Raw genomic sequence first — 24,678 nt, forward strand, 5'->3', positions numbered from 1 at the left:
ATGTCTGTATAACATGTCAGGACAATCCATCCAATAGTTGTTGGGATATTTCAGTCTGAATCAAAGCAGTATCTATCAACTTGGCCATCCTTGAGCCACACCACCACTGTGACTCCAGAAAACCAATATGAAGAGGAGAAATTCTTCAGAGCAAAAGGCAGTGATGCATCAAACCTGCTCTACGAAGCCTTTTAGCCATTTATATGTAAAACATCAATATTTATGGCATAAGGTTCAGTGCTCACACATGTCCAGTGCAGCTGTGCAAAAAGGAAGAGTTAATTTACACTTCTCCTAGTGCAGGTATTATTTTGCAAAGCCTACTTTATATCTATGAGTCAGCACACATTACATATTCATAAACATCTTAATTGAGCGTGCATGTCCTTAATTAACCATATTACTAATATATTACATTAAAATGTGGAGTTCAAGTTCAACTTTAAGTTTGTTTCTTTATCAAGAAATCACAAAGTCTCAGATGTCTCTGCACAGTAAAAAAAAAAAAAAAAAGTTTCTTTAGATGTCTCCACTGCTGCTTGCTATGATGAGACCTTTCTTAGTTTGCCACCCAACCACAGCACAACACTGTCACATCATCCCCAGAGAAACGGATTCCTCCCCAGTCGTCTTAGATAAACCGTAGCAGGGATCAGTGGTTACAGCCAGAACTGCCTGAAGGAGCTCCAGGAGGGAAAAGGAAGCATTGTTTTATCACCACGAGTCTTCTGTGTGGGGGTTTGTTTCTAAGCAGAGAGCGCTGAGGCAACAAAAGTGCTGCAGAGCAAAGAAGAACGGCCTCTCTAATCAATAATTGATCAGGGCATCTTCCATATTAATAAATGCAGAGGGTAGGTAGATCGCCATGGGCGTAGTTGTCATAAAACAAGTGCAAATTAGGTTTGCAGGGGATGATAAATCTATTATGGACTATCATGGGATGTACTGTACATTTTTCAGTGTTGAGATTTCAAACTGTGACCAGTTTCTTCACTGTTAATGTTTCAGAAGCTTACATACATGCTGGCATACACACATACAACTCATCTACAGTATAAGCATGTAATCTGCTCTTTTAATTTATTGGACTTCCTTATAGAATAGAATGATCAGCTGTTTGTATCCATAGGGGTTTAACGGTACATGTATTCGCCCTGAACCGTCACAATACAGACATTACGGTTCAGTACATGCAGTCGTACAAAGAATACACTCTGTGACCCAAACAATTACTGTCAAAATAGTTTAATAATGCACTTACTCCTACATGCGGAATAATAATTCTAGAGTGCAAATTCCACCTGGCAGTGTACCACTTAACTTTAGTATACTCATGGGTGTATGCTAGCCAGCTTGTCCAAGGTAGCCTAGTTACTCTGGTTACCCTGTAGTGTCGCTGCCATCAGAATGACCAATGAGCCATAACACTGACCAAGTGCAACACTATTATTAAAATATGCTCCGTTGTGAAGCGATAACGCGTCTCCCCGTCCCTCCCCTCTCTGTGAAAGTCATCTTTGAGCGAAGCCGTTCAGCCGAAAAACGATACAAACATGATTTCTGATGTAGTCAGATACCTTGTCGTAAGAACCAGTTCTGAGAGAAAAATGTAGTTAAAAAGTATTAAAGTAGTGGTTTGGTTCCTCTGATATATTGTTTTATTTAACCTTTATTTGACCAGGAAGTCCCTTGAGATTTAAATCTGTTTTCTGAGGGAGACCTAGCCAAGACAGCACAAGAGGTACAGGTTAAGTAGTAATAAAATACAACAGATAGGGAATACATACATCAAACACACAAGGAAGAAACTAAATCCAGCTCAAATAACACAATTCTCAGTTACATGGACTTTTAACATGGCTTTAAATTTTTCCATATATTATATATATCATTATATATGACATCATTAGATTATTAATACTGAAGCATCAGTGTGTAAGCAGCATGTAGCTGTTGTAGCTACTGGAGGTGGAGCTGGTTTGAACTACTTTATATACAGTTAGACCATAAATCAGCAGGTGTCAGCAGGTGTCCTGACTCTTACAAGTTTTCCTTTCCGACTGCTGCACAACTAAACTGTGTCAGTAATAGTTTTGACCAGTGACCTATTGTTGGATATTTACATTTTTCAAAATAAGAAACCAAAATATTATTTTCTACCTTTCTTTTTGTCTGCTGTACTGAAATTGTGACTCCAAAACCGAGGTACATATTATACCGGTACCCTAAATGTAACAATGCTCATTGTTCCTCTATAGGATGTCCACACTCTCCTCAGAGGTCTGGCATCATTTTGTTACCAAAAATAGATCACAAATACTCTCTCTGTCACACACACACACACGAACACACACACACACACACTCACACACATTGTACTATATTGGGTCTTTTCTACAGAGCATGTCCGCTATGTTATGGCCAGAGGAGAGGAAGTGCAATAAAGTGTGCATTAACCTACATTCAGCACACAAGTCTGGCAGCACAGCCTTGAGTTACCATGCCACGATGTGAGCGTGAGTGTGTGTGTGTGTGTGTGTGTGTGTGTGTGTGTGTGTGTGTGTGTGTGTGTGTGTGTGCTATGTTCTCCTGACATTGCGGGGACAGGTTTTCTCAAAGTCACATTTTGGGACTCACTTCCCATGTGGTGACAGAAATCCAGTCCCCATAAAGTCAACCATTTCTTTTAGGGTTAAGACTTGGTTTTATGGGTAAATTTAGAATTAGGACCATTTCTTAAAGCTTTTCCTGAAATGAATGAATGAATTAAAGAATGAATGAATGGTGTCATGTCTAGCCTGCATGGGCTTAAAAAGGCTCCAAAAATTAACACCAGCCAGATCCATAGTTACATATACATTTTCAAGCAATACTATAAAACATCTTACAATAAAGAAAAGCAATTTAAATTGTCATGACCTTCATGTCAAAAACAAAATTCTTAAATCATTGACAAAACATATAGTGTATAATTATAATACTAGAGAAATCAATAAATACTGATTAAATAGTCCATTTGTCCATCTTTTCCAGGCCTTTGAGACCAAGTTAGAAAATGCATACAAAACACATACAAAATTATGTTTTTATTATATTATTAAATCTTTATTGACCAGGTAAAAAGTCTCATTGAGATTAAAGGACAGGTTCACAATTTTTCAAGTCTGTCTTAAAACAACAGTCAGGAGCCCAGATGAACACTGACATAGGTTTTTCTTGTTGTAATCATTCCTCCTGTTCATACTGAACATTAAAAGCACGGCACTTAAAGTGCATTATGAAGGCTGCATAAAGGGCCAGTACAAGATAAATAAGGTGTTTTTTGAACTGAACTGTGACTCATGCGAAGCTTATCTGGTGGAGTCCCAGAATAAAAATATACTGTAGAGCTGGAAATGAGCATAATAGGTCTCCTTTCAGGTTAGGGTAGGCCTCCCGGGAATTCATGTCAGTCAATAGAATGTCCTCATAAGCACAGTATTACAGATTAGTGAGTGTTTGTGTGTGTGTTGCTGGGCCTGAAGGTAAGAGGCGAGTAGGGCTGACCTGTCATGGCCAGTACCATCTGAAATGGGGTTAGTCAGGCCTGGCAAGTTGGCACAGTTCTGCACTCACTCTAAATTACCTCAGAAACAGCATCTCAAAGAGATGAAAGCACATATGTCTGCTGATAAAACTGTAGTAACTTGTTGTAATGTGGCCTGAGGCACTGAATACAATTTCAAAAGATATATTAGATATTAGAAGATACCACATATTACACTGAGAAAATCAGTACAGTGTTCCAGTCATGTAGTCTTACTAAGACATGACATGAAGTTGTCTGGTTATTCTAATGTACCTGTAATCATTAAAACTGCTCCTTACTGTATCTGTGGGAGATATGAGCTGAAAGGGATGTTTATTACTGTATCACTTGATGATTTTTTGACCATTTGGTGATATAGTTGGCTTTCATACTCACTCTCTGACCTTACTTTATCACCTCCTGTTGTCTGAATGAGATCAAAAGCTGCTTCTCAGCTGTTATATAACAATATTATTTGTGCTATTTATTAAAAAGGGGGGCAGGGGAAGCATGATTTACAACTACTGTGCTAACCAAAAGATTCTGGATGATCAAAAAGAAATCAAATACATACGATACAATCAAGACATATTTAATATCTCGGAAATGTTCAATATTTCAGTATTGTTGTGAATTCAAAGAGTTCCCTATCCACATAAAAGCTGCATGAACAGATATAAGAGATCACAAAAAACAGCCTGCTGGCAGCTCAGATAGTAACACACTTGTCAAAATGTTTTGTCAGCATCCCGGCAGACAAGAAACAAGCAAGACAAAATGTTTACTGTCAATATTAAATGACATAATATTAGAGGAACTGACAATTCTGGAGAGGGAAAGAGATCTCATTTTATTCTATATGCTGGAGATTCATCCGGTAAATGATTTTTTTTTTTTGGTATATCTAGAAATATTCCAAAAACATGACACATGCTACTGTGGAAAGATCCAGTATGATAATTGACTTCATTATTCATTATATGTCCTCATGTGTCACAAATCTCGAGTCAGTGAGTCTGATTTCTGCCAATAAACAGCAGGGAGTAACGTGGTAAATAAAAAAGCAGGCCAACAACATCGCCCTTGTCATCATATGACAAACATCCACCACTATAAACACAAAATAATTATATTTTCAGAAGGATGTTCTGATTTTCTGCCGTCAGAGATAAGCTTCAGGCCTGTAATGTAATACAATTTACTGCAGATGTTGCTGAGGAGGAGTGTGCGTGTTTCCCAGAATAAACAAAGGTTGGTATAAACCAGCCATCCTGCCACTCCGACTGCGTTGATAGCAGTCTACACCAGAATAAATCTACATCATCTGCAATCTTAACATCAGACACAGACACATACACACACACAGGGATAGCTGCGGCTCAGGATGTAGAGCGGGTCATCCACCAATCAGTAGGTCAGCAGCATGTCATAGTGTCCTTGGGTAAAATACTAAGCTCCAAATTGCTCCCGGTGGCTGCGCCATCGGTGTGTGAATGGGTGAGTGAGCATTAGAAACACTGTAAAGCTTTGGATAAAAAGCGCTATATTGCTCCTGTTGAGCAGGTTGGCACCTTGCATGGCAGCGTCTGCCATCAGTGTATGAATGTGTGTGTGAAGGGGTGAATGTTGGCATGTGTTGTAGAGCACTTTGAGTGGTTGGTAGACTAGAAAAGCGCTATATAATTGCAGCCCATTTGCCATTTACACCCACTGACCATCTGTTTTTCTCTCCTTCTCACTACCACACACTTGATAATACCACATTCAAATTTGAGTTTGATTAAGATTTAGTGCTAATCTAACACTTATTTTTCTCCATCTTTGTTAATAAAAGCCACTGACATCTGTCTTGAACCCACATAAGCTGATATTTCATTGACAAATCCTACTAACATGCTTTACTTAACATCTCACTGTACAAAAAGGTTATGAAACAATTTGAGTGTGCATGAAATTATATTCTTGAACATTAGCATACTAGCCTAAATAAAAGCCAAACAGAATCTTGTGAGCTCAACTGTCACAGTGAGATTTAGTTTCAAGATGATTGTCTTAACAAAATCTCTCTGAATTTTGTCCAACGACTGTCTAGCTGCCAAAATCCAGATGAAAGAAGACAGGAGTTGTTCAAAAAGTTGGAACACTTGAGCTCTGAGTCTTTATCACACATGCAATGATGCATCTAACCCAAAAAAAAAACTCCCTTTATTACCCTTTCTAGATCATCAGCTTGTGGACTGACCAGTAAGGAAGACATATCACCCTCACTGGCAAATTACAATCTGGGCTGGACAATGATTCCAAATATGAGGGAGGATGATGGCAATCAACTGAGGATCTGTAGCACTCAAAGGACATGAAATACTTGTTTTCTGCAGGTGCAAACAGACTTAAAACATGTGGAGGGACATATGGGAAGCTGAAACACATTTTGGAAAAGAGAGAACTGACTACATCATCAACAGCAGCTCTGTTTCACCATCTAACACAGCGAACAACAACAACAACAACAACAGCAGCAGCAGCAAGAGTTGACTTAAAAAGGTTCAGAAGCTTGAGAACAAGCAGCAGAACAACACAAAGATAAAATCAAGTGACAGAAGGAAGAGTCAGGAGAGACGATACGATTTTCGAAGCAGCTCAAAATACCGAGGGAGCAATTAAATTTTGGTGCTGCATACAGATCCCATGGCATTTCAAAGTCAGTAATGGTACCATTTTTGAGGTACCACGCAAAAAATTCTAAAAAGCCGCCTGGGCAATGGAGAAGATAGGTTATCATCTTGGGAAAGGGGATTTATTTTGATCAGGACTTATCTGCTAACATAAAGGCACAAGCGTACACTTGCCAAAAAGAAAGCGATTACAGCAGAGGCAGGTACATCAAAACACATTTTCAATGCTGAGTTAAGGGTATTTGGGACCAAAATCTGTGGTTCCCAAAAGAAGGCAATAAAGGGTCTCTGTACACCTGTACATACTGCAGCTAATGGAGGGGAAGATCAATGAACTCAAAGTGTTACCAAGGATGCAAAATGACTCACCTAAATCTGAGGTTTGAAGGTGACATTTTCCAACCCTGTCTTTTAAAAATGACAGTGTTTCCCAAACATATAGCAGGCTGTACGTAAGCAGGCTGCAAAAACTTGTATTAATGTGTATTAATATCTTAACCTTCTGTAGAATGCAGCATAAATCAACATGGATCAGAAGTCAATCATTTTTTGATGGATTTTCATTTATTTTTTGGTACAGTCATATGCTTGAATTTGCAAGCTCACAGGATATGGTTGGTTACCTAGCAACAGAACTGTTAAATGTTGTCTACCTGCCAATGTTGTCTATTGCTTCTAAGTGTATCTGTTAAAGGCAACATAACATGCATATTTATCTTATACCGACTCTTCATGCAGTCCCTCAGTTCAGCCTTTGTCAGAAACAGCTCGTTTTGGCTACTGTCTCTTTAAGGCTCCCCTTCTGATGAGCCCACTATGTTCTGATTGGCCAGTTTCCAGAAGCTTCCCCTCAGCAGGCTACATAAACAAACATTTGTAGTAGAATTTCACTTATTTTTCTTAGTCTTTACTCAAAATGGAAACTTTTCAAATACATATGTACATGTTTGAGCTAAATATGCGAATGGACAGTGCAAAAAACCCAAAGAGCAACCTTAGCAACAACCTTAGCAACAAAGACTACAGAACAGACGGCTGTTTGTGGGCATATGTGAACAACCTTGACATTATCACAAGGAGGTAGAGTAGAGGTAACTTTTCAAACGAAGCGTTCCAGCTCAGGCTGAAGCCCTGGCTTTTGACTTGCAGGGAACATTTTTACATCATAACAGTATAAAAATAACACTGGATCACAAAAACCATGATAGGTTCCCTTTAAATATGTGTTGCATACTTCATGATTAGACCTAACAGTCGGCAGCAGAGAGCTTTTAGTGTCTTCTCTAAATGCAGTTTCAAGAAAGAGTAAATATTTTTTCACATGCTAACTGCATACAACAAAAGCTTAAAGATCTTCTCAGCCATTAAAAATCTAAAATGATTTTAAGATGACACTGCAAAAAACTGAAGCACACACAGCAGCAAAGGAGAATCAGCAGCTTTGCATTTGTGGTTTTTAATATTTAACTCAGAGCACTGCCAGAGCTCGCTGCTCTTTACTGGACTGAGCTAGGTCACACACACACACACACACACACACACACATAAATACATGCGTGGGCACACATACAGTACCAGTCAAAAGTTTGGACACGCATTCCCATTCACTTGAATGAGAAAGTGTGTCCAAACTTTTGACTGGTACTGTATGTGTATGTGTGCATGCTTTAAATAGACAGTGTGTCTTCTGCTTGACTGATCAGAGGAAATTGGATCAGTGTGTCTTCCTCTGCATTTCCTCTGTGAAAGTTCATCCGCTTCACTTATGCATATTTATGCCCTCCAAATGTGTGTGTGAGTGAGTGTGTATTTGAGTGTGTGTAGCAGTGGAATAGTCACCCCTGAGGCTGCTCCATGATATACTAGGTTTACAACAAATACAATAATGATCCAACTGTCTTTCCTTGACATCTCACATTAGTGAATTCTCAAATACAGGATTTGTAAAGCATGAAACACACACACATACGCCTCAAAACGGCATCAAATATGGCAACACACACACATTTACACGCATGCAAAAGACACAAATAAACACACAGGAACAAACTCATGCAGCTGCTTCATGTTCACTCCCTGAGGAATTCGATTGACAACTGGAGGTCTGTTTAATCCACATGAGACATACCATTACTCACTGTCTACCACCCCAGGTAACACATACACACATTACAACAGCCATCCTTCACTGAATCATGCAAACCATCCTTGAGTATGATTCGGAGGTACAGCATACCAGATGTTCAGCCTGCAGTCAAAAGTCAGATATCTTAATACTGTTTACGTCTATGACAGTTTGTTACAGACATGGCAGCCAACTCACCAACAAAACAAATACTAAGCAAACACATATCAGTCCATGAGTTTCCCTTGAGCTACAGTGGCCCAGTGGGGTCTTAATTCCCTAATGGTTTGGAGTTCTTCAAAACCTTAAGAACCTTCAAAGGTTCTGTCCAGAATTAGAGATCTTACAGTACACTATCTGCTAGTAGAAACGACAGCATCATTAAACTTTTATGGTTATATTTAGGCACTGGCAGCACTTGGTTAAGGCTAGGGAAAGATCATGGTCTACTTCAGAGTGATATATTAATGTAGCACTTCATTCATTCGAAAAATCATTGCATGTGAGTATAATCCAGGCAACGATTACTTTTGCCAACACAACGCCTTTAGGAGAGAGGTTTAGTGGGGTAGTATAATCCCATATGGGCTGGGCACCATGTGGTGCAGGAAACTGATAAATCAATCAATCAGCCTACAACCAAATCATGATTCAGCCTGTTGTTAGGTCATGAAAGCAACCGGTACTCTGAGAAAAATCATTCTGGTGCACAGAAGCAGAAGCATAGGAAGTCGAATGACGATAGCAGAATGCTGCAACACCCACTAAACCTGAGTAGACAACAAAGGAAAAGAGTGCTACCCACCAAAACAAAATCCAGCCCTGCAGTTTTGATCTCACTGAATGACACTTCAAAAACTCTACAGCCATTTCTGCTCTGCAACAAAGATTCACATGATGTTTGCTGCCTGACTCAAGTGCAGGCTTGAGAGAGGAGAAGACAGCCAATCATCGATCCCCCTCAACATGAAGGACACCATATTAACTAAGTGGCGGCCATCTCTTATTCATACACTGCTCATTACTTATCAACGCCCTCTCACTCCTGTACTCTGATGGGATTTTCACGGTCCATTTATGGGACAGGACGATAGAGAGAAAGAATGATGGAGGAAGGGCGGGAGGAAGGGGGTTAAATTAGGGGGAGGGGACAGTGTAAATAAGAGATGGAGATGGAGAAGTGAAGGGAGAGAGGCTGAAGAGAAGGTGAATGATGAGCGAAAGCCAGAAAGAAGGCAAAAGAGACGAAAACGTGTGACTGCTAAATGATGAATGGATGACTGGAGGCTTCCAATCACACAAAAAAACAGAGAGACAGAGAGATTAGTCCCAATGACCCATTTAGCAGGAGATAGACAAAAATGTCTTTTAATTTGCACTTAGGAAGTGTGGGTGTGATGATCAGGATGATGAAGGCCTTATGAAATGCTAGTCTGGTTGTCAAAAATCAGACACCGGTCCTGTACCCTTTTGCTTCCTTCATAGTAAAGATGGTAATGACTGTGAAAAGGTTAAAATATTGTAAAATTCTGCACATTTCACAACTTATGCAATCAAATCAGGACTTTATCCAGAATAAAAATGACAGGTGAGAGAAAAGAAAACAGAGAAACAAGCACAATCTTCTATTTTCATCGCTATCTTTTGAATATTAACAGCAAAGTTGGGTCATACTGAAACCCGAGAAGAGTGAACTCGAAGTGACCCCAACTCTGGAGCAGACTCCTCTTTTAAATTAATGAAACAGTTATTAAAAAATGAATTAAATCATAAATCACTTTAATCAGCCTTTAATGAAATAGGCTGGTGATTTTAGGCGTGTAGAGTTAGAGTGGCAGAGGGATGAAGTTGGACGGCAAAACAAGATGCTATCACTGGGTTTTACTCAAAATGTTCTCCATTGAGTGTTAAATGAATGAATTAAAATTTTATTACTGTCATGCATATAATGCATATAATGCGTGACAGTATGCACTCCAAGCCAGATACAAAGTGCTCCATATACATTTTCAAACCAGGCTACTTGTCCAAAAATAAGGAAAGCCATTTTGAAAAATTGTCACAATCAGATTTTCAGACCTTTTGCAACAAAATTAACTACTGACAAAACTTACACAGACTAAATATCAGAATAAAAACTTATGTCTAACTAAGTCTTTTGAGACAAAGTTAGCAAATATAAACACATCGAAACTAGACAATCATTCCCATTTTTTGATCTTCCACACACCAGAATATTTCAGGGTTTTTTTCCAGCCACTTCTTGAAAAATGTACTATTAAATCATCCTATTATGAACAATACTCGACCTGCAACAATTAGTTGATTAATCGATTAGTCGTTCAACAGAAAATTAATCAGTTCAGGCTTCATACATGTGAGGATTTTATGCTTTTCTTTGTCATATATGATAGTAAACTAAATATATTTGGGTTTTGGACTGTTGGATGAATAAAATGCATTTGAATAAGTTATTAATGTAAGTTTTGTAGGCAAAAATGCCCAAAATTTGCTCCATGACATATCATAAACCTCCATTAAGCCCTCATGTTTCGAGAGCTGCAATGATTTGTCAACTGACAGAAAATTAATCAGCAATTATTTTTAATTGAATAATCATTTTAGTCATTTTTTTTAGGAAAATGCAGAAAGTTTTGTTGGTTTCAGCCTCTCAAATGTGAGTATTTGATGTTTTTTTTTTGTGTCATACATATTTTTAATCTTTAATTAGTCAGGCAGTCTCATTGAGATTAAGATCTCTTTTCCAAGAGAGACCTGAGAACAAGAAACATTCATAAGACAAGGACAAAATCAGCAAACAGAAACAACACAACTACACAATTAACAAAGCTTTAAAATCTCCAAGAGAAATTTAAGACTCGAGTTTGAGGGCAGTTTGCAGTTCATTCCATTTAAAAGGTGCATATTGCCGGAAACCATTTCAGCCAACATTAGTGTGAATATGAGGGATATCTAAGGTTAAGTAGTTATTGGAATGTTTACTGTAGTTACTAGAATTACATGTAATAAGAGATGTGAGGTAGTTTAGAAGCTTCAACAGTAGAGCTTTATAGATGAATAATATGACATAGTTATTTCTTCTTGACTGTAAAGAAGTCCAACTAACCTTGTGATAAAGAGAACAAAGAATAATATGAAATTTGTCATTTGCGATAAAGCGTAATGCACTATGATACATAGGGTTTAACTGCTGAAGTGTTGATGGGGCAGCATGACAGTACAGAATATCTCCATAGTCAAGGACAGACATGAAGGTTGACTGCACAATAGTTTTATGGTTAGAAGAAGACAGACAACCTTTGATTCTATACAAGAAAGCCTAGTTGAATGACAGTCTGCTGTCAAGACAAATTCCTAAGTATTTGTATGACTCAGTAAGAGTAATATGGTTGCAATTTAAAGTATTAATGGCATGATAGTCAGAGTCACTGGTGGAGGTGGAGAGTACCATGTACTTGGTCTTTTTTACATTTAAAACTAGTCTGTGATTAAGGAGTGATAATTGGAAAGCATCAAAGGCAGACTGAAGCCTGAGCTAGGGTGTAGTCTGGAGAAAATAAAATGGTATCATCTGCAAAAAAATGTTCATTGAAGTATTGATTAGGAAAAATTATGTTATTTATGTATAATGGTAAAGAGCAATGGACCAAGGATAGACCCCTGTGGCACCCCATTTCTGATAGTAAGATGGCTTGACTGAGCACCATCAGCAACAAAAGTCTGAGTTCTCTCTGTAAGGTGAGAGAGGAACCAATTAAGCGTGCCTTCAGCTAACTCTATAGACTATGGCTTGTGGAGTAGGATTTTATGATTGACAGTATCACATGCTTTTGAGAGGTCAAAGAAGAGAGCGGCACAAAATTGTTTTTTATCCAGGGAGGAGACAATGTTATCAATGACTGAAACTGCATCTGTTATTGTGCTGTGACCCGGGCGAAAACCAGACTGTTGTGGCTGTAATAAGTTTAGTGAATCAATAAAAGTGCGTAGATGTAAATTGACCAATGATTCTAGTATTTTGCTTAGAAAGGAAATGTAGATATTGGACGGCAGTTGTTGAGATTGCGGACATCACCATTTTTGTATAAGGGTACCACTAAGGCGCTTTTCCATAAAGCTGGAAAAGGTTAAAATATGAGCTAAATGTGGACAGATTAAGGGGGCACTTAGATGAAGGAGATATGGTCAAGATTATCTGCACCAGTATTTTTGCATGCTTTTAACCTAAGCAGAGCTTTGTGAACATCTGTACTGCTTACCAAACTAAAAGAAAATTTGCAGTCAGCGGAAGCTGAGGTATTGGGGACTCCCTCGGTTGGACAGATATGATAATTGTCTACAGGTGAATCTACAGACATATTATTAAATAAAAGACTAGAGGACAGGAAATGGTGATTAAAAGCTTCAACGTAGGATGATCTATGGGAAATACGACCAGATACTTCTTTGATCTGTGGTGGGAGATGTGACCGTGATGAATTCTTAAAAGATGCTATAGTGTTCCAAAATTTAGTTGAACTATCACAGGCAGAGAGTGCTGACTGATAATAATTTGATTTAGCCTTCCTAATTGTGCTGGTGCAGATGTTTCTTTGTTGCCTGAAGGTTAACCAGTCCTCAGGGGTGCCACTGGATCTAGTCTTGGACCAGGTTTTGTCTCTGTTGTGGATGGCATTAGAGACTTCTGGGGAGAACCGAGGACTGTATTTGTTTTTAATTCTTTTTTTTTTTTTTATAAGGGGCATGTCTGTCAGTAATCACATTAAAAGACTGTGAAAGGTTTTCCAGTGCTACAGTAGGATCAGTAATAGAGAAAGTAGAAGTATACATGACAATAAACTGAATTTTGATTTTGGACTGTTGACCTGACAATACAAGACATCTGAAGATGCCACCATGAGCTCTAAGAAATTAGAACAGCAATTCACTAATTTCAGACAAAACAACTGATCAATTAATCAAGAAAATATTCGTGAGATTAATCACTAATGAAAATAATCATCAGTTGCAGCCCTGTAATAAGGGACAAAAATATTTCTCCCAAATCACAAACAATCTTTTTTCCACCTGAATATATTTGAATCTGCCAACCTCAACCTTGTTTAATATGCATATACATATGTCCTAAATTTTGGTTTTGACGTGTTTTTTTTCTTTAAAAGCTTACTTTTAATGGATTAATCATTCAGAAAAGGAGACATTTACACAGTTAATTGTCTGCGCAGTTTGTGACCAGACACCAGGATAAGGGTTGCAATAATAACTTAAGCTTACATCCTGATCCTGCCTGAGGAACTCCACCAACCTCCTCCTCCTACACTTCAGTCACTATTCACATCACACACACATACAGATGTGGGCCAGTAACATATGAAAACGCCAGGACAACACTGTGTGACCTATTCACGTGATGACTCACAGTTACAGGCACACACACACACACACACACACATTACACTGGGGGTTTTACCCCTACAGTAATTATTTTACAAGTGAGTTCTCTAATTTACAATTTGCCCTACAAACCGTAAGCTCAACACAGGAGAGCAAAGGTGTTTCCCTTCTGTGTGACTAACATTTACTGCATCCTCACGCTTTACATTCGCTTGAAGCAATCCTGACAATGCAGTCTGCTAAATTTTCAACAACAAGCAGATCATGAAGGATTTGGTTTGAAAACATGTAGACTGATAGCTAACAACTAATACACATTAATATAATGCCATAAAAACACTTAAACATGAAGACAGTGGTTGGTAGGTAGTAAACTGTGTGGGTGTTTATTTCCGCTCACAACAAAACGCAAGTGTATAAATGGATTGGAGCCTTTGGGGGGGATTTATGAATCCCTGCCTGTGTGTGTGTGTGTGTGTGTGTGTGTGTGTGTGTGTAAGAGACACAGAGAGAGAGAGAGAGAGAGAGAGAGAGAGAGAGAGAGAGAGAGAGAGAGAGACTGTATGCAATAGTGTCTGTAAACCATACAGCTCATTAGTATTCAACAAGTAGTAGTAGTAGCCTAATTATTATTGTATCAGTATGGCTTTACAGGACAGGTACTTAAGTGACTCTGTGTGTGTGTGCGTGTGTGTGTGTGTGTGTGTGTGTGTGTGTGTGTGTGTGTGTGTGTGTGTGTGTGCGTGCGTGTGTGTTTGTATCCCTTCATCACTCACTTTGTGTTGTTTCCACATCACAGCCAGCGGTTTGACATCGTGCTTTGCGTGTTTTCCCTCCTCCAGACACTTCATGCATACCGGAGCCTTGCAGCTGCAGCAGTACATGTTGAAGTTTTCCGCTTCGTGATCCACGCAGGTCGCGGGTTTCCGCGCGGTAGCGGGCGGCTGCTGACCGCCGCCGCTCCCTCCTCCGCCAGCCGCCCCTCCTGCCGCTTGGTTCGGCGGCGGCACCAGGCGGTGCTTGGCCAGCGGACCGCGGGACGGGTGGCACCGCTGCTGGCAGGCGTTACAGTAGAAGACGTCGCACTGCTCGCACATCACCGCCGCGTCCACCGGGTTGCGGTCGCACAGCTGGCACTTCACCGCGGTGGAGGAAGATGAGGAGGAGGAGGCGGAGGTGGCGCGGTTCTGCTGGTACCGCGCCACGATGGCCTCCAGCAGCCGGTTCCGAGGGAAACCCCGGAGACCCCGCTCATCCAGGGAGACGCTCCGGTGGCACAGCGGACAGGTGAGGGAGCAGTGTCGGTGGGCGATGGCCGGAGGAAACACCCGCACCCCGTTTGGAGACTTGAGTTGGCACGGCGTGTAGGAGCCGTATCCGCTGTCCGTCTCGCTGTACAGGCTCATCTTGTCCATGTCCAGGTAGTCGTAGTCAGAGCTGCCCGAAGCTCGGCTCTGCACCGGGGTCTCCCCCTCCGGGGTCTGCACGGTGATGTTCCGAGCGCACGCCAGGCAGACATTGTGGGAGCACGGCAGCAGGATGGGGTCCTTGAAGAGAGAACCGCAAACGGGACATTTTAACTCTTCCTCCATCGCTCCCTTCGGTTTCGGTGCACCGGGGAGAGAAGCAGCTTCAATGAAAACACTCCAGCACCGACTGACACGGACAGCTCCCTACGCTGTTCTGCGCAGGCGCAAAGGGGGGCGGGGATTGTGGGGCTTGTGGTTCGAGTTGATTGATCGGGTTAATTTAAGCTACAGGCTCTGAAATACCACGGACCCCCTTTATTGTCATGAGTCATAAATGTTTGTTTGTTTGTTTGTTTGTTTGCTCTCTTTTGGCTTGGATTTTATTACACTATTGTTTTCCATTATGATGTAATGTTTCCTTGTGTGGACCCCAAAAAGAGCAGTTAACAGGGATCCAAATAAATAAATAAATAAAAATAAATAAACTTGGATATACAAGCTAGTCAAACAGTGGGTAATGCTTTATTTTACAGGTCCCTTCATTTCATACTAATTTCCTGGAAGTAATTTGCAGGTATTTAACAGTTCATTTTTACAGAGAGGGTGGTGCAAAAAACAAACAGAAAAAAGTGTTTGTGTAGATAGTAAATACCTAGTCATTATATTTGGATTCATACTGTTAATTTGCAAAAAATCTCAATAAATTACACTCTTGACAATTTTTTTATCTGATATAAAATACTGAGTTTACAGTAGCCTATGTAGCTTTGTGTGTCAAATGATATATTATTATATGAGGTTTTTTCTCCATTTTTCCTAAAAACTACTGCTGTATCATTGTTAATACATAATATAATATAATATAATATAATATAATATAATATATACAGAAGCAGTATGTAAGGCTGGACTTACACTATAGTGTAGTGTAATAAATGTAGTGAAATAGAAAATGCAATATTTCCCTCTGAAATGAAGAAGTATAACATAACATAAAATGGAAATACTCAAGTGAAGTAGGCCTACAATCTCAAAAATAAACTAAAGCACACTATTTTAGTACATTTATGTACTATTAACCACTTTAATAATAATAAAAATAATTAATTACTTTAATAGAATAATTGCAATATCTTGGACTTTATAAAGGCCATCAGTTAAATCAGGCTGCTTACTAATCTTACAGACTTACAATCATTAACTAACTTTCTGGCCAGCTGTTCAGCAATAAAATAAAAAGGAAGAAAACTGTTAATTTCTTAAATGTGAGAGCAAAACTCTCACCTGACTGTAACCCTCCTGACTGTAGCTACAGAGAACAGAAAGGCCAGGACTGTCAATCATGATGTCAACAGTAATGGTGGTGATAATGTTGGTAATGATGATCCTTCATTATGACCTCCTCATACTGTGCATTTGTTCTGCCTGTCAGTCTGAGACAGATGGGACGTGATCACAGTGGCAAAATTAGACGACACCATATAAAAATGTGATAAAGTTTCAGATGTTGAGGATCCTAAAGGACGGATTCCTCTTAAGGAACAGGGACCAATTGAAGTCAGTTCGATCCAGTAACCTTTATGTTGTTTGACATTAGTCCTCTGTGTTAGCTTAACATTTAATTGACCAGACAGCAGCCGTGACTGAAGCCCCTGAGGGAGCAGCATTAATCCCACCCACTGGGACAGCTTTCCATTTATAGGCCCTGTTAGCATCCCATTACCTGCAACTGATATCAGCTCTTTGGTGTAATGAGTATGAACACATACACACCTGAAGCACAGATGCAAATGCTGATGGATACACATGCAAACGTACCACATACTCACATGTGGATTTCTACATTCATTATCTGTCCTAACCTCTTTTAGAAGTTTCCATTATTGTCTCATAAAATATTTAATGATAGGACTGAAAATGACTGTAAGGCAGCATAGTGTCATAGCTAGAGATGAAAGCTCGTGTTGAATCGTCACTTTGACGGTGATGCAGAAATTACATTGAAAGTGCATCTTTGTGGGATGCTTTAAGTTCTGCAAATGCCCAACAGAATTATCTTCTTCTAAATGCCTATAAAAGAAGAGCTACTTACTTACTCTTGAAGAAAATTGGTGTGATATGTTCTGTTCTTCTTCTATTTCACATCGAAAGTGCAGCCACTAGTCCAAGTAAGATAGCAAACTGGCTGACTCTGCTGGGTAAAATTGTCAGCAGTGATACCCAGGAGTAGTAGTTTCATATTATTTAATATCTGAAAAATAAATAGAAGTAATAGAAATTAATGCATCCTTTAAATCGCACTCTATCACAAGTAAATCACACTCACTCTCACATCATCGATGGATCGTCTTCAGTGACTCCAGAGTCTTTTCTGAACTTGAAAACTGTATTATTCATACCCAACAACCTGACTGTGGAATGATAAACTTCATGTAGAAACACTGCCCTCACATCAGACATTCAAGCTCCACATTCATGTTAAAAATAGCTTTTGTGCCTTTCATCCTATCTCACTATGCTACTCTATATGTAAGTGGATGTTCTACCCTGCTCTACTTTTCTTTTCTCAATTTAGCTGCTCTGTATGTATGAATTTCTATAAGGAAATGGGTTAACAGTGACTTTAATTTATATATTCATCTATTTATATGTAATTTCCAACTTTATCTGTATCTTCTATACGGTTTTTATTTTATTTTGAGCTTATAGAGTGGCAGTGATGGTGATGATGATGATGTTAGGAATGGGGCTGGAAAAATTTGGCAGGACACACTGTTCAGTGTGGTGATACATACTGTATATATGTTGATATTAAATATGTATGTGATTGCACTATATCATGCTGCTGCACCTACACACTGTGTATGTTTAAAGGATGCAGTAAAAAGGGATGGAAATTTCATAACAAAAAGTAAAATTAGATGATTAAAGACATTAAAAAGAGATGATATTTCTCTTCCTTGTTAAATAAATGTCAGTAATGAGTTTCACATTCATAAAACCATTAATTGAAGAGGGCACATGTGCCATTTTTTCCTAAAATAATAGATATCTCTTTTTTGTTAAGCTGGAAATAATGTGATGGAGAAACAACTGAATAAACCACCATGCAGCTCCCAACTGTGTGAAGCTGTATGAACGTGAAGATGAGGGTAGAAATGTGTTTTTAAGAAATATTCACACTTGTTTTTGTTCTGTTGTGAACGAAGAATCTCAGAGACAAAGTATCTAAGGACATCACCTTTACCAGAGTCTCAACATGTGCTGATGCAGAATGAAAACTACCATCTATTCATCACGTGAAATCTTTACTGTGCTTCCTGAATGAATTCCTCTCCAATAATCCCACCAGCCTGATCCTTCTACTCTGAGGTTAAGCTGATAACTTCACCCAAAGGCTTTCCTCCGGTCCTCGATCACATCAGTGATTATAACGAGATGAGCTGTGAAGCAGAGAGAACAATCATGTGTTGAATCATGAAGAGCGTCTAAAAATATCAGCGTCTGCCATCGTGGCACGTCAGGCCCGACGCTGCCGGGAAATAGTTTACACAAAGAGAGGAGCAACTGTTTTTATGTCACAATCATACAATCCAAACTGGTTTTATACTGGGTTTTACTGCAGGAACAACTGCAGGGCAGACTGGATTGAATTTAGACATTTGATTTTGCTGTTCCCTTCAGAGAAAGGATGTTTTCCTTTACACATACTTTATGGAAGATAAATAACAACATTTTATGAATGTTTTCCAGGATATGACACACCACTAGAAATAATAAAAAACAATTATAAAACTAGAAATCAACCAAAATGAATTGTATACACAGGATCTACTAGATTTATTAATAGTTTCATTTGCTTTAAGAGTAAAACCTTAACATCTGCAGACTGAGCAGCTTTTAATTCCATATTTTCAGATTCTAAGCCGCCACAAGAGGGCAACGTTGCCATAAAACTAGGATCAAGAGGTGAACTATTGATTTGGTGTCTGGACTGCAGGATTTCATTTTGTACAGGTGGAAACATGTTTTTTTCACCATGTGCTGTACAGTTGTGGAGGTGCAACAGATGCTTCAGTCCTTCTTTGTATCCATAAAAGGGTTTGAAGATGATTTTAGTTTGATTTTTTAAGAAAATCATTTCAATTTGATAGCCTACTTTTTTCTTTTTTGACCTAAGTGTATCAATTAAGCATGGTTGGGTTTATCCACTAACTCACCCAGGATCAGTCTGACATATTACACTCATCAAGTCCTCTGCAAACTGGATTTTTTTTAATCATCGGAACAGACATTTAGCGTCTCTTGCCGTATGCTTTCTTCACTATCACTGTGGGGGTTGCAGAGCTGTTAGGTGCACATGAAAAATGAGGAATCAAAGCAAACATTTTGACTTGTCACACAGGTGTAACTAATAACTATTCACTACAAATAATCATTAATTGCTGTGTTTAATTACAGTGATTGCTGGAAGGGAGCCATCGTTAATGTAATTAGTTCATTTAATTAGTTGCACCTGTGCATCAGTGTGTCAGCTGTGAAAAAGGTCAATGAATCTGATTCATTAGGGGATGATAATAAAGTGTCCTGATGAAAGTCAGAAAGATTTATTTTAACAGGGAAGAGAAGAAAAATCAGTGATGCGAGTGATAGTGATAGTGATAGTGAGGAAGCATCACATTTTTCATACCTAATCATTCATTTTGGTAGTTTGGACAAGGTTTAACTTGTATTTTCACTCCATAAACAACATAAATTATGAAATTGATGCCTGAAAATAAACATGCAGCTCATCTTTAATATTTTTTTTCAGTAATTAAATACTTTGCTCCTAAAGTTACCTGTAGTCTCAACTTACAGGTTAATAATAATGTTGTCATCATGTGCATCAAAAAGGGATGTAAAATGTTTTCTTCTTCCAAAGGAGGATGTGACTAACAAGTTTGGGAACTGCTGAACTTTTATTTTGGAAATTTTACTCTTTCAAACACATTCTTTTACACAGTTGCAACACAGACTTTGGGACATAAGAATCATGTGGGGAAATCTGCTCCTCAGTTACACCTTTCAACAAATAAAGAAACAAAGACTGTGCTTGTGCAAGATGATCTTTATTCATTTTCATGTGTTAAAACACAAACATTTGACAGTGCATTAGGTTTTCAGTCATCCCTTTTAAATCAGTCCCTCTAGCTAATATTTAGTGTACAATAACGGTCCTGTGGCCTGACAATAAGAACTGAGTGAGTCTGAATCAAACATCATAGTATATTACTTCCAAACAGCATAAAGATCAGCTTTTCATTGAGAATACAAACATATTACAATAAGATCAGATTTTAGCCAACGTCTAATCAAGTGTGTCATGATATTTCAGAGAAAACAAGGTCAAACGTGCGCAAATCTGTACATAATATTACTAGTCTGGTTAGAATCTTCACATACATTTATAGGCTGTTTGTCCAGTTTGAAATGTGTCCTGAAGGAATGTGGATTCATCACACGTCTTACACAGATTTGAGGAGCAGTGCACTTCTTGGCGATCACTACACCCTGACATGAAAAAACACAGTTCAATGTGACCAGTAGTTTGATTAATTCAACTGCCAATGTGGGATTTTTCACCGACAAATGGAACAAGTTCATTGTTCAAAAATACATATTTGATGCAGTAATATGGATTGGATAATATGGAACAAATTCAGGTGCTTTTTATACATACCTATCTTAAGGTATCTTATTCTGCTGCTCTCAGTTATAATGCTGAATCCACAATCAGCAAACTGAGGCAGACAACTAATAATATTAGACCATTGATGATGTTTATTTATGAAGTGCATCTCTACTCCATCGTGCATAGTGTCATTTCCTGTTTTGCACTCTCAAAACAACTGATATCTGGCAGTTCTTCCTAAAATGGGGGTTGAGATTGCCACAAAAGTCAGTAAAACAATGTTTACATTTGTGTTTGGCTGTTTTGCAATCTCGCATGACTTAAAGTAGTTCCCATCAGTCTCAGACCACAGACGTGGTGCTCTCTGGGTTGATTCGGACCGGCCTGGTGCTTTTCCTCAGGTCCTGTAGCTGTTTGGCTGGCTTCCCAACGCCCTCCTCAAACCTCCGCTCCACCACGGGCAGCACGGTGTCGTGGAGGAAGGTGGCGTTCTGCATGATGAAGGATTTCTTCTCGGGGTCCTGTTCGCAGCGAAGGCTGTAGTCTACGTGCTGCACGGCCACCAGGATGATCTCCCTCAGGCTCTCCAGCAGCACCATGTGCAGCTCGGGGAAGTAGAGCTTCAGGCCTTCCTCCAAGAAGCTCATCATCTGCTTGGTGAAAGCCACGATGGTGTAGCTCAGGTTCACCCAGCAGTCGTCGCCCGTGTACTGCTCGAAGCTGCCCATGCCACAGCTGCGCATCTCGTCCTGCAGAGAGAAACAAAAATACACTGTTACAGCTTATTAATGAACGCTTAAACAAAACCCAATGTCTGCTAGTTCGTTTGTAGAAAAACTCCTCTGCACATGGGTAGAAACCACTGCGTACATGAACTAAAACAGAAAATTGAAGGTAACACATTCACCTCGCTGAAAATGCTGTTAGACATTCAATCAGCAAGAGCAACCTTCAGAGACAGAATAAAAGAAGGCAGAGGGCAGATAAACAAACCTTGAGTTTAGTCAGAGCCTCAGGCGTCATGAGGTTCATCCTCCTCCACATCTCCTCAGAGTTTCGGTGCTTGGTGGCTTCGATGATAATGTCCTTGTAGCTCAGCAGTCCTGCTTTGATGTCTTTGACCAGCAGAGACTGCAGGGTGAAGGTCAGGTCCAGGCCGATCTCAGTCAGCTGCTGGCAGTGCTCCTTAGCCACTTTCACACACTCTGCTGCTGTCGACAGGCTCTCCTTACTGTCAAACACCTGATGAAGAGAAAAACTCACTTTATTAGGATATATTTGCAATTTCACAAAAGTAAATACATGTTGGCACCCTCGGGCTGCCATATGAGAGAATTTCACCTCGACTTTCACAATGATGATGAATGAATATTGAAAGCTTTGTCTCTTTTTTTTATATTTTTATTGTGTAACTTGTGTTTCATCACATTCATCACAGCTAAACCATCTTTCCTGACCTTCAAAATCAAGTAGTAGACAGACTCTGTCTTGTCTGTCTGATCCTCTGCCTACCTGCTTGCTGAAGGCATCCACAAACATCCTCATGGCTGATCTGGACCAGACCACGAAGGCGGAGTAGCAGCCTGTGTTCCCCGCAAAGTCCATCTCGAACTCCTTCGCCGTCTCCAGCAAGCTGGTGAAGAAGATGTTGCAGAGTTTGTGGATGTAGAGCAGCGTGGCTCCTTCTATACGAAGCTGCCGTATGGCCGTCTGGACCGCAGCGGCCCGGTTCTTCAGAAACAGCTCACAGGCCTTGGTGCTCTGGCCTGAAACACAGACAGTAAAACAATTCAACTTTAGTGCAAATATATGATCTAATATAGAGAGACAGTGCAGATTTTACACAGTAGTTATGCACTAAATTGACCTTTTCAAGCTGTTATGTTGAATCTTTTCATCTTGGTTATTTTTTTATCTCATCTTCATGCTGTAAAGTTTTCATGTACGTCAGCTAACATGATCTAATACTGAAACTGTGTGCTGAGTCTGATGATGTCACTGCAAATATTTGTATTAATATCAATTTTGCTGTAATTATTGTCTCCACCAAACCATATTCTCAAATTCCACAATTTCATTTAATTTGGCAATTCATCATAAAGAGAAAAAAAAGGACCTAGTCTGATCAGCTGGGACACGGCTCGCCTGGTTGCTTTAGGTCCACCGCGAAGTGACCGATCTGGAGACAACTCGAAAACCAGGACCTCTGTCAGCTGCCTCACACGCTCATCCACCTTGGACCTCAGCTCTTTGACCCTCTGGGTGACCGGCTGGTCTTTGAGATACTCGTTGAGTTTGTCCAGCAGGTCCACCGCACCCTCAAAGTCTCTCTGAGCGATGCACACGTCCAGATCCTCGGGCAGCTCCTGGATCCACTCGAGGCTGAGATCCACGTTTTCTTCAGCTTCCTCCGGCTCGTCCTCGTCCATCTCGAAGGGGTTGGTGGACACCTCGGCCCTCACGGGAGAAGTGGGGACCTCCTCCTCTTTTTTGTGAGTGTCCTTGGTGACTTTGCTCTTCTTGGTTTCATCCAAGATCTCCAGCCACTCCTTCTTGATTTTGCTGTTCTCCGCCTGGAAGATGCGGCTGTCTGGGAACATGAGGATCTTGAACATGTCCTTCATGGGAGGGTTGTCTTTGACGTTGACCACGGCGAAGCTCTCCAGGTCGTACAGGGCGTTGTATTTGTACTTCACAGTGCCCCTGCGGTTTGGCAGCCAGGTGGCAATCAACAGGCAGTCATTCATCAGGAAAGCGTGCACCTTCTGGATGGGGGACATGTTGTCTACATCAAACTCAACAAGGTCCCCATTATAAACCAAGTGCCTCCCCGGGGTGTCCATGATGTTTTTACCCCCCTCCACCTTCTCCAGCAGTGAGGTCAGCGTCCTCTGCTTCAGCTCCTCTGTTTCTTTGGGGAAAGCAGCCTGCATCTCCTTGGAGGTCTCGTCTTTGTCCGTGGACAGTAAGGCCTGCGTGATGCTCTCCATGATGCTCTTCTGTTCCGTCAGGATGTGACTCAGCTGGTACATTTCGCTCTCCAGGTAGGAAATCTCTTTGGCCGTCTCGATAAACTGTCTGTAGTTCTTGTAGACATTTTTCTTCAGGTTTTGAGCCGTCTCGTCGGCCAAGGTTTGGATTTTCTGACGATGCTCCTGCAGGTCTCTGTCGCCGTCAGACTGCTGTGACAGCTGCTTGACGTGGTTTTGCGGGTCGAAATTGGGCGATTCGAGCAGTTTGCGTAGCCGGTTCCCCGTTTCCGACATCTTCTGTCGTGTTTATTTGATTTGTTTAGAGAAAATAAGACGCTAGCGTTAATATGTAGATACACAGAGGAAGAGTTCATAAAGGAGTCGTCTCTTGCAACCCAAACAGGAAGTTGACACCCTAAAACGTCACGGGATGCGGGAAAAACGGATGGCCAACAACAAACATTTTTAGATTAAATTTGTTTATTAATTGGAATTATGTCGAGATTTTCAATTTTTACAGCACTTGAAATATAAATCGTATATAAAATAATTATAATAAGTAATAATATTACTAATTTACATTGCTTTAATCACCAAACTACAACGAGAAAACCCCACGAGAGCATTTTTGATTGGCCAACAGCCTGCAGGGAAGCGACTACACATCCCAGAATTCATTCCGATGATTTCGAACCAGGGGAAGTGACATCAAGTTTGCGTGAGTTACTCACATAAAGCGGAAACTAGGCGCTCAAGTGTGTCGCAACAAGAGCAAAATAT

At 40.0% G+C, this 24,678-nt stretch overlaps 2 protein-coding genes across 3 annotated transcripts in view; both read right to left on the reverse strand.

The window, feature by feature from the left end:
• The window catches only part of LOC137168770 (tripartite motif-containing protein 67), a 49,756-nt gene extending 34,312 nt beyond the window's left edge, over window positions 1–15,444 (reverse strand). For both annotated transcript variants that reach the window (XM_067571505.1, XM_067571504.1), the window contains exon 1: window positions 14,560–15,444. In XM_067571505.1, coding sequence (XP_067427606.1) covers window positions 14,560–15,375 — 816 coding nt within the window. In that variant the 5' untranslated portion in view covers window positions 15,376–15,444. The remainder of the gene's footprint in view (window positions 1–14,559) is intronic.
• Window positions 15,445–20,347: 4,903 nt separating this feature from the next.
• Window positions 20,348–24,317, reverse strand: exoc8 (exocyst complex component 8). The gene is made up of 4 exons (XM_067572326.1): window positions 23,043–24,317; window positions 22,439–22,692; window positions 21,920–22,168; window positions 20,348–21,675 (listed from the first exon to the last, which is right to left on the reverse strand). Exons 1-4 carry the CDS (start codon window positions 24,190–24,192, stop codon window positions 21,268–21,270), a joined length of 2,061 nt encoding a protein of 686 aa, XP_067428427.1. The 5' UTR covers window positions 24,193–24,317; the 3' UTR covers window positions 20,348–21,267.
• Window positions 24,318–24,678: the final 361 nt, after the last annotated feature.

This window comes from Thunnus thynnus, chromosome 18 (assembly GCF_963924715.1).
Source record: "Thunnus thynnus chromosome 18, fThuThy2.1, whole genome shotgun sequence".
NCBI lineage: Eukaryota > Metazoa > Chordata > Actinopteri > Scombriformes > Scombridae > Thunnus > Thunnus thynnus.